This window comes from Microtus pennsylvanicus, chromosome 2 (assembly GCF_037038515.1).
Source record: "Microtus pennsylvanicus isolate mMicPen1 chromosome 2, mMicPen1.hap1, whole genome shotgun sequence".
NCBI classification, from domain to species: Eukaryota; Metazoa; Chordata; class Mammalia; order Rodentia; family Cricetidae; genus Microtus; species Microtus pennsylvanicus.
In genome coordinates, this window is record NC_134580.1 from 97,462,998 (window position 1) to 97,473,945 (window position 10,948).

Here is a 10,948-nt window from a genome sequence, read left to right on the forward strand (position 1 = left end):
CAAGCTAGGAGAGACAGACATCTTGTTCCCTGGCCTCTATGGCAGTCGGATGAGCTGCCCTCAGTCCATCTTCTTTGGTGGCCCCACCCTTTTCTCTCTCACTTCTAAACATCCCTTCCTTTGGCCCTCTCAACACCCCAAATTCCAGGTGACCATCTGGAACCCAAATGAGCCCCCCCTTTTCTCCCTCAGATGCCACCCTCTCTACAGCCTCATCTCTTTCTTCCTCCCTTTTCTAAGCACCTCACACTCAAGCTTGGATCCCAAAACCTTTCCCACCGTCTTGCCTCAGGCTGTTGATTTCCAGCCACTAGGTCCACGAGGTATCCTGGTCTGGCTGCTCCCACTCCCCATTGCCCGCTGTCATCCTAAACCCCTACAGATCTGGGCTCCCGACCAAGAGTCATTCTGCCTCTCTCTCTGAGCTTGGGCCTTCCCACAGCAAATTCACCATACCCTTCCTTCATAAACATAAACACATACACACACACATACACACACACACACTCTACTACTCGAGAACAGCAAGAGTAAAGGAAAGGACTGTACAAATGGAAATGATTTGAAAGCTGCCTCCGCTGAAATGGAAACTGGTGTCTAACATTTCCTGGGCCCCCCAGCTCGGTTCACACCTGCTGGGCTCACCAGTGTCAGGTGGCTTTACCACGTGGAGTCGTCTCTGTGGCTCAGACAGCGCTGGGGACCTCTGGGACCCACGGACGGGCCTGGTTACCCTGATTGCTCCTGGAGTACAGAGAGCAGAACATTCAGGTCTGGGCAGGGGTTCTGCATTTATTAGTTGCCTTATGCCAGGTAAATCAATTAACCCCTTTGAGACTTGGTTTTCTCATCTATAAACTGGAGTTACTAGTCCTTGCCTGCCTCCCGGCCTGGTTTTTGAAGACATCAAATGAACTAGGCATGGGAAAGCTCTCTGCTACCGTAGAAACGTGAGGACCACTGTGGACGCTAATGAGCAGGTTCAAAAACAGAGTCATTGCTTTTTAGCAGGCAGCTGAGCAATTTCAAAGCTCCAGAACTGAGTCAAACATAGAGGCCCATGGGACCTGGAAGCTGGGTACTAGTACCTCCCACCACGCCTGGACCTTGATGAGAAGAACCAGTGTTTTCCGGTAAACAGTTCTCAGGACCTAGTCTAGAAGGGCTCTCTGCAGACACACCCCAAATCCACAAATGACCCCCAGATACCCAAAAAATCCAATTTAGGTAAAGGGCCACCACATTTTCAGGTTCATCTCCTGCTGCGTCCTCAACAAACACTAGGCAAAGACCCCATCCCTTGTCCTACACAGAACCTCACAAATCTCCATAACTCCAGTTTCAGGGACTCCAAAGCTCTCTTCTGGTCTCTACAGACAAGAGGCATGCATGTAAACATGCAGGCAAGAAACTCATACACATACCATAAAAATATATCTAAAAAAAAAACAAAAAACTACTAACAAAATTGGTTGGTGGCACATGCTAGCACACACCAGACACCCCAGCACTTGAGAGTCTTCCACAGAAGGATGCTAGCACACGCCAGATACCCCAGCACTTGAGACTGCAACAGGAGGGTCAGGAGTTCAAAGCCAGTCTCAGACATAAGGGCAGCCTAGGCTACATGAGACTCTGTCACCATAAAATAACTAAAAATCAAAATGTGGTTTGAAGAACTTTGCTTTATCTAGTGATACCCGTGAAGATCAAGTAAGCTACATAGCCTTCAAAGGGTTTCAAATGAAGGGCCAAGTTGCTGAAACAGAAGGAAAAACTCACAGGGACTGGAAAGACTACGGCACTGAATCCTAGCCTGGGCTGACACCTTGCACAGGGTAGTCTTGGACACCGAGTCCTGGCTGAGGCTGACACCCTGCACTGCGTAGTCTTGGACACTAAGTTCTGGCCTGGGCTGACACCCTGCACTGGGTAGTCTTGGACACCAATTCCTGGCCTGGACTAACACCCTGCACTGGGTAGTCTTGGACACCGAGTCCCGGCCTGGGCTGACACCCTGCACTGGATAGTCTTGGACACCAAGTCCTGGCCTGAACTAACACCCTGCACTGGGTAGTCTTGGACACCGAGTCCCGGCCTGAGCTGACACCCTGCACTGGGTAGTCTTGGACGTGTTTCAGAGCCTCTGTAGATCAATGACATCAATAACCGGGAGAACCCTTCTGGTTCTGTTGGTTGGTTGGACTGTTTATCCCACTTTAGGTGTTCTACCTGCATTTATGTCTGAGTACCAGGTGTGCCTGGTGCCCGTGGAGGGGAGAGGAGGGCACCAGGTCCCCTGGAACTGAAGTTATGAATGACTGTGAGCCAGCACCATGAGTGTGGGAAACCAAACCCAGGTTCTATACAAAAACAGGAAGCGGCCTTAACCACTGAGCCATCTCTCGAGTCCCCAACTATGTTGATAATCTTTTCCCCTAAGGTTTTAGACAAAAACACCTTCTCAAGGAAGCCTTCCTTATCCTGTCACCCATGTTTGTCTGTTCATTCCTACAGTATTTCCCTTGCTTAGCTCTACTGAGCCTCCTCCACCTCAAAGTTCATGAGTACACAGTCTGAGCTGGCAGAAACCAGAAATGACAATTTATTCAGCTTTCACCTCCCACATGCCCACCTGGGACCTTGCCTGTGGTGATAAACACCATCAATTTGATTTGCATGATGCTCAATTTTGTTTCACTGACCCTACCTCCCTTCTATCCTGATCTCTGCCTCCATTGAGATCCTCTGGAGGGCAGCTCAGAGAAGCTGGCGCTCTCCTTCTACTACATGAATTCTAGGATCAAACTGGGCTACCAGACTTGGCAGCAGGCGCCGTTACCTGCTGAACTGTCTTGCAGGCTTATTTAGGCTTTCTGAGACACGATCTTGATATGTGGCCCTGGTTGGCCTGGAACTGTGTATACCAGGACAGCCCCAAACTTGCGGGCAATTTTCCTGTCTGTGCCTTCCAGGTGCTGAGATTACAGATGTGCACCTCACAGATAAGTATTTAACTTTAAAACATACAATGAATGAGGCGTGGTGGTGCCAGCCACAGCCCCAGTATTTGGGAAGGAGAAACAGGAGGATCAGGCATTAGAGACAAGCCTGGCTTACAAGAAACCCTGTTTCGCCGGGTGGTGGTGGCGCACACCTTTAATCCCAGCACTCAGGAGGCAAAGGCAGGCGGATCTCTGTGAGTTCGAGGCCAGCGTGGTCTACAAGAGCTAGTTCCACAACAGGCTCCAAAAGCCACAGAGAAACCCTGTCTCGAAAAACCAAAAAAAAAAAAAAAAAAAAAAAAAGAAAAGAAAAAGAAAAAAGAAACCCTGTTTCCAGAAACAAACTGCAGCACTTGCAATGAGAATGCAAACAGCAATAACCACCTGGTAGCATGCCAGTGCTGAACTGCGTGCTGGATACAGATCCTGACTCACAGCGATGCAGTGCAGAGCGGCTGTCGTCACTTCCACTGGGCAGACGGGGAAGTCACGGCACAGAGAAGTTAAATATTTGTTCACAGTTACCAATGAGGCAAGTCATGAACCAGTCTGACTCCAAAGTCCTTTCCTTTCCACTGCAAGTGACACATTTACAGTTCATAGCAATGCAGGGTGTTCCACATTGCTGTCCACCCACCTTTAAACCAGCTATGACAGGCAGGAATTCTTGACCTCACTGAAGATAAATTAGAAGAACTCTTACTTTATACATGGCATGTGTCTATAGGCGATCATCTGATTAGAAAATGTAAGCTTGGGGCCAGAGATGGCTCGGCAGTTAAGAGCACTTATTGATGTTACAGAAGACTTGAGGTCAGTTTCTAGAACCCTCATCAGGTGGCTCACAACCACCTGTAATCTAGCTCCAGGGGATCTCTGGCCTTGGAGGGCACCTGAACCCCTGTGTGCTTGCCCAACAAATGGATACATACACATGATTAAAAAAAAAAAAACTTGAAAAAGAAAAGGTGAGCTTCTAGGAAAATCGCATTCGCCTCTGAATTTCAAAATGATGATCCAGAAGCAAGAAAGAGAGGCTAGAAGCAAAACAGAAGTGGTCACTCACCAGGGACGTCAATTCACACTTCTATCAGCACCAGGCACAGCCTGACACCCAGCAAGCACTTAATAAAAATGTCTCCAGGCCATGAGACAACTCAGAGAAGAGTCGTGCTTACCGTGCACAGGCCCTGGGTTTGATCCCAGCACCAGAAGTAATGTTTACAGGAAATGTGTCTATCTTCCTCACACAATGTGTTTCTACAAACACACAGGAAGGGAGGAAAAGAAAGTTTGACTTGGTGAAGGTTCAGGTGGGCACCTGGTATGCTGCGGTCAAATGTCAGGGATGCAAGCAGAGAGATGGGCGACCTTATACCTACGTGGTGGGAATGTAAGTCACTACAATCTTCCTGCAAGGCAGTCTGCACTATGAATCATAATATTGTAAATACATTAACTTTTGGTCTACTAGCTTCACTGTGCCTGAAAACAACACTGTATGCTCATTCACCAAGTGTTTACTGAACATCTGTCAAAAGCTAGGCATTGTTTGAGGAGCTAGAAACTGCAGCAAACAAAACAGGAAGTCTCTGCCAGGATTTTCACACCCTGATGGGAGGGGCCAAAAGTGAGCAAATGACATTAACGTGGTGTGCAGCTGTGAGGTCTCCCACCTAGAGAGGCAAGGGTCCTTGAAGGTGAGGGACAACTGAAAGAGCTCATGGGAAAGCCTCTCTCCCACCTGCCAATTAGATGGCCACCAAGACCAGAGAATGTTCTAGCAGAAGTATTGGGTGTGAAAGTCCCCAAAACAGGTCTGTTAAAGGTGAGTTTAAAACCAAACTAAGTCGGGCGGTAGTGACGCACGCCTTTAATCCCAGCACTCCGGAGGCAGAGGCAGGAGGATCCTTGTGAGTTCGAGGCCAGCCTGGTCTACAAGAGCTAGTTCCAGGACAGGCTCTAAAACTACAGGGAAACCCTGTCTCGGAAAACAAAACAAAACAAAAATAATAAAACCAAACCAAAGCAAACAAATAAATAAAAACAGGCTGCTCTTGCAGAGAACCTACTTTTGATTCCCAGCACCCGAAGGTGCTCATGCCCATCTATAACTCCAGTTCTAGGTGATTGGACACACTCTTCTGACTTCCTCATGTGCATGCATGTGGTGTACAGACACACATACAAGCAAAATACCCATACAGATGAAATTTTAAAAAAAGTCAGGTGGTGGTAGGATTAAAGTGAGTTTGAGGCCAGCCTGGTCCACAGAGGGAGTTTCAGGACAGCTAAGGCTACACAGAGAAAATCTGTCTCCTCAGCCCCGGCCCCCCAAAAAAAGTCCAACAATCCTCATCGGTGGCCCATTCACTGTTACCCAAAACACAGAAAATAGAAGTAACATGTTTTGGCAATGAGGAGGAGGTTACAACACGGCTGCTGTGGACGGTCAAACCGCAGGTCCTAGGAGACTCCACATACAATCAACATATGGCCCAGTGCCTCTGGACTGGGTCTATAGCCAAAAGACTTTTTTTTTTCTTCTGGTTTTTGGTAGTGCTGGAGATCAAACTCCAGGGTTTGCAACACAGGAAGTTCTCTAGTACTGAGCTACATCGCACAGAATGCAGAGCTCAGGCAGATGTATCTGTGCAGCCGCGTAGACAGCAGCCCACAGAATGCAGAGCTCAGACAAATCTATCTGTGCAACTGCGTCCACGGCAGCCCACAGAATGCAGAGTTCAGACAGATCTATCTGTGCAACTGCGTCCACGGCAGCCCACAGAATGCAGAGCTCAGGCAGATCTATCTGTGCAACTGCGTCCACGGCAGCCCACAGAATGCAGAGTTCAGACAGATGTATCTGTGCAGCCGCATCCACGGCAGCCCACAGAATGCAGAGCTCAGACAGATCTATCTGTGCAGCCGCGTCCACGGCAGCCCACAGAATGCAGAGTTCAGACAGATGTATCTGTGCAGCCGCATCCACGGCAGCCCACAGAATGCAGAGCTCAGACAGATCTATCTGTGCAGCCGCGTCCACGGCAGCCCACAGAATGCAGAGTTCAGACAGATCTATCTGTGCAACTGCGTCCACGGCAGCCCACAGAATGCAGAGTTCAGACAGATGTATCTGTGCAGCCGCATCCACGGCAGCCCACAGAATGCAGAGCTCAGACAGATCTATCTGTGCAGCCGCATCAACAGATTAACAAACACAAACGCATGCGATGGAATTCCGCCTTAGAAAGGAAGGAAATGCTGACACAAGCCACAACACGGTCAACTCCTGTGAACACTGTACTGAATGAAATAAGCCACGTACAAGAGGACAAGTATTACCAGCCGCACAGAATCACAGCCACAGAGGAAAGGAGAACTGCGGCTAGGAATTCACGGCTTAGGGGAAGAGGAAATGGGAATTTATATATTTGCTACAAGGTTTTATTTGGGATGCTGGAGAGGTTCTGCAGACGGAATGGTAGCAACAGTGGTATAGCAACGTGAATGTTCTTCATACTACTGAAAATCCTATTTAAAAAGGAACAAAACGCCCAATTTTATGTTACGTTACATATGTTTACCACAATTTAAAACATAAAAAGAAGTGAGGCACACACCTGGAATCCCAGCACCTGGGTGGTGAAAGGAAGACCAGGAGTTCAAGAACTGCCTTGTTCAGTGAGAGCCTAATAAAACACCAGACTAAGGCAAGTTACAGAAGCAAGAGTTTATTGGGTTTACTGGGCTCCAGAGGGATAAGCTTGTAGACAGAAGCTTCTATCCTGCCTGGTCCTGCAGTCATTCAGCCATTCAATCTCAAGTAAATATACAGAGGCTTAGATTAATTATAAACTGTATGGCCTATTAGCTCAGGCTTATTATTAACTAGCTTTTTGTTTGTTTGTTTCTCAAGACAGGGTTTCTCTGTAGCTTTGAAGTCTGTCCTGGAACTAGCTCTTGTAGACCAGGCTGGCCTCACAAAGATCTGCCTGTCTCTGCCCCCCACCCCCACCCGTGCTGGGATTAAAGGCGTGCGCCACCACCTGGCATAACTAGCTCTTATGACTTAAATTCACCTATAATCCTTGTCTGTGGTTAGTCACATGGCTTGGTACCTTTTCCCAGTAAAACATTCTCTTGCTTTCTCTGCATCTGGCTGATGACTGACTCTCTCTGGGGACCCACAGATGTGAGTCCAGTTCCACCTTGACTAAAGGTCAGAGAGTTTGAGCTTGTTTTTCACTCTTTCAAAGTTGTTGACAACAAGTGTGGCCACAAACAAGATATCCTGACCTAGGGTGTGGTTACTGCTCATAGAGGTGGATCTGCTCCACCCTGACCAAAGGTCAGAGAATTCAAGCCTGTTCCTGCTCCTTCGTTTTAAAAGGGGAGGTTTGACATAGGGAGTGCCTGCCTACAGGATACTTGGTCTAGGGTGCATACCCTGCATATCCTGCCCCAAACATCAAATGCTTTATTCAGGGAATAATAGTTAAATGTCTCAAGTATTGAAGCAAGTAACTGTTCTGGTTGTCAAGTCATGTTAAAGCCTTCTTCCCCTTCTGGATTGGGGTATATAAACATATAGAAAATAAATGCTGGCTGATTCAGGGTTCAGTATTCACTGAATTTCCCTCCCAATGATGTTCTGTGTTTCTGTCTCTCATTTCTCTCAAATCTCTGTTCTTTTTGCTTACTAATTCTAATCCTGATGCAACATGCAAATTTTGTCAAGGCTAGACCCCGACACTCTCTGCCTTTCCTCTTCCCAGAATTCTCTTAGTCTGGTCACCGCACCTATACTTCCTAACTACTGGCCAATCAGTTTCATTAAACTAATAAGAATGACAAATCTAAGCCAGGCGGTGGTGGCGCACGCCTTTAATCCCAGCACTCGGGAGGCAGAGGCAGGCGGATCTCTGTGAGTTCGTGACCAGCCTGGTCTACAAGAGCTAGTTCCAGGACAGGCTCCAAACCACAGAGAAACCCTGTCTCGAAAAACCAAAAAAAAAAAAAAAAGAATGACAAATCTAGCGGTGATGGCACACACCTTTACTTCTAGCACTTGGGAGGCAGAGGCAGGCGGATCTCTGTGAGTTCAAGGCCGGCCTTCTTGAGTGTTAGGACTTAAGGGGTGTGCCACCACAGCCCAGCTGATGACCAGAGTATTTTAACTCCCAAAGCCTGCCTCCACTGACATACTTCCTCCAACAGGGCCACATCAAACAGCGCCATAAACTGAGGAACAAGTGTTCAAATGCTCAAGACTATAAGGGACATCTCATTCAAGACATCACAATTACCATATGGCAATCCTATATTTAATATTTAGCATCTTGAGAAATCTCCATACCATTTAACAATACCCATACCACAAGCAACACTCAACAGTTCCAATTTCTCTGCATCCTTAAATTCATCTGTGTAGTTACTTTGGCCTTGGAGTTTTATTTCTCTATAACAACTATCCTCGCTGATAGGAAGTAGTGGCTCACCCTAATTTGTTATTTGTGTTTTTGAGACATGTAAACCAGACTGTAAATTCAGAGAGAGATATTGTGGAACAATCTTTGTACATTGTAAATATGTATTACTTTCATTGGTTTAAAAAGAGCTGATTGAGCCGGGCGATAGTGGCGCACGCCTTTAATCCCAGCACTCGGGAGGCAGAGGCAGGCGGATCTCTGTGAGTTCGAGACCAGCCTGGTCTACAGAGCTAGTTCCAGGACAGGCTCCAAAGCCACAGAGAAACCCTGTCTTGAAAAAAACAAAAAAGAAACAAACAAACAAAAAAAAAAGAGCTGATTGGTCTATAGCTGGGCAGGAAGAGACTGACGGAAAAGCCAGACTAGAAGGACACTGAGAAGAAGGGCGGAGTCTCAGAAGTTGCCAATCAGACACAGAGGAAGTGGTAGTATTATGAAATGAGGTAACAAGTCATGAGTCACGTGGTAGAGCTTAATAAGAAATATGGGCTAAGTTGTAAGAGCTAATTAGTAATAAGCCCAAGCTATTGACTGAGCATTTATAATTACTGTTGAGTCTCTGTGTTGGTTATTTGGGAACTGATGGGCAGGAAAGAAAAGTCTACCTACAGAAATCCACCTGTCTCAGTCTCTCAAGTGCTAGGATTAAAGACCTACCCCACCATACCCAATCGGTCTCACTTAACCTGGAGCTGATTTGGTTAGACTGGCTCCTAGGATCCTATCTCTGCCCCTCCCAGCACTTGGATTACAGGTATGCACTTGCACACTTGGGTTTTATATATGTGCTAGGAACTGAGCTCAGGTTCTCGCTTTACTAATGGAGCCTGTGTGTATCTGAGTGTGGATATGCACACAGAGCTGTGGATACCCAAGGAGGCCAAGGGCATCTGGTCCCCCTGGAGCTGAAGTCACGATGGCACTAAATTCAGGTCCTGTGCATTCTTAACTACTGAACCACCTCTCTGCCTCACTTTGACCTAAAATAAAATTTGAGTTGACTGGGATGTTTTGTTGTTTTATTTCCTCGCTTGTTACAATACAATACTTTCAACATGTAAAAACCATCCTGAGTACATACTCACTAACAAAAACAGTCATTGGGGGCCGAAGAATGGCAGAGCAGGTAAAAGAATATATTGCTCTTCCAGGGGACCCACGTTCAGTTCCCAGCATCCACATCAGGCAACTCAGAACTAATTCTAGATCTCATTCACATGTTCACACACATATACAAATTAAAAGTAATAAAATAGGGGCTGGAGAGATGGCTTAGCAGTTAAGAGCCCTTGTTGCTCTTGCTGAGCTTGGAGTTAGCCTTGAACTCCTGATTCTCCTCTCTTCAGCTCCCAGGCATTACAGGCTCGCACCACCATGCCCAGCCCAGTGGGCATTACTTTTTATCCGATGAACTCCCCTGCCTATACTATTAGGATTACCATTCAATCCAGGAGTAAGCAACAGAAACCTTAAGTACATCTTGATCTGTCTCACTCCGGGCACCTTGATCATCACTTAAAATAAGTGAAGCGCCGGGCAGACGTGGCGCACACCTTTAATCCCAGCACTCGGGAGGCAGAGGCAGGCAGATCTCTGTGAGTTCGAGGCTAGCCTGGTCTACAAGAACTAATTCCAGGACAGGTTCTAAAACTACAGCGAAACCCTGTCTCTAAAAACAAAACAAAACAAATAAATAAAAAGCGGAAAAGAAAACAGAGCTCTCTGGATCCTAGATCTCAACGCCAAATCCAGGGCAGGAGGAACTGAGGAGGGAGCGAAGAGTCTAGAGAACTGTCTTTTTTTCCCTCCCAGGCTCCACCTGAAGTTAAAGCAGCTCGTTTAGAAACTGAAACACCTCCATACACACTGTGCAACTGCTGTTGCGCAGGCGCAAAAAAAACAGTCCTGTCTCTCATATTCGAACCGGCCTCCACACACATTGGCGGCTTCAGGACAGCGCAGTCACACAGTTCTCAGTCCTCAGTACCTCCCTTCCTCCCTTCCGAACGAGGTCCTCACGCCTTTCAGGAAATGCCCCGGCCCTCCCCTCCCCACTTTGTAGGCATTAGGCCGGTACTCGCTCCCAGGCCGGGATAGGGCGGAGCCTAGAGAGCCGGGACCTGGCTCGGGCCGGGTGAAAGGACCGAAGAGCCGCCATGCCGCTCATGTTCTCACCTCTTTGTCTGCCGCCTTCTCCTCAATGCCAAGCAGCGCGTACAGATCCATCTGTAAGAGCTCTTTAGTCACCGCCATGGTTCTAGCCCTGTCCGAATTGATACTACAATTCCCAGGAGTCTGAGCGCGCGCAGGGAGGGGTACAGCTTGGAGCCGGCCAACGGCGCTAAGCCCCCTGGGAATCGGCGCGATCCAGTTTAGGTTTGACTGATTGAGGAGGAGCGCACCGCGGAGAATGAACTACGACTCCCAGCATCCCACACTCCGCGACCGCCC

At 47.7% G+C, this 10,948-nt stretch overlaps 1 protein-coding gene across 1 annotated transcript in view; it reads right to left on the reverse strand.

Annotated features, from left to right (window-relative positions):
* Nucleotides 1–10,862, reverse strand: part of Dnajc17 (DnaJ heat shock protein family (Hsp40) member C17) — a 32,359-nt gene extending 21,497 nt beyond the window's left edge. Inside the window, exon 1 of the mRNA XM_075961803.1 lies at nt 10,673–10,862. Coding sequence (XP_075817918.1) covers nt 10,673–10,750 — 78 coding nt within the window. The 5' untranslated portion in view covers nt 10,751–10,862. The remainder of the gene's footprint in view (nt 1–10,672) is intronic.
* Nucleotides 10,863–10,948: the final 86 nt, after the last annotated feature.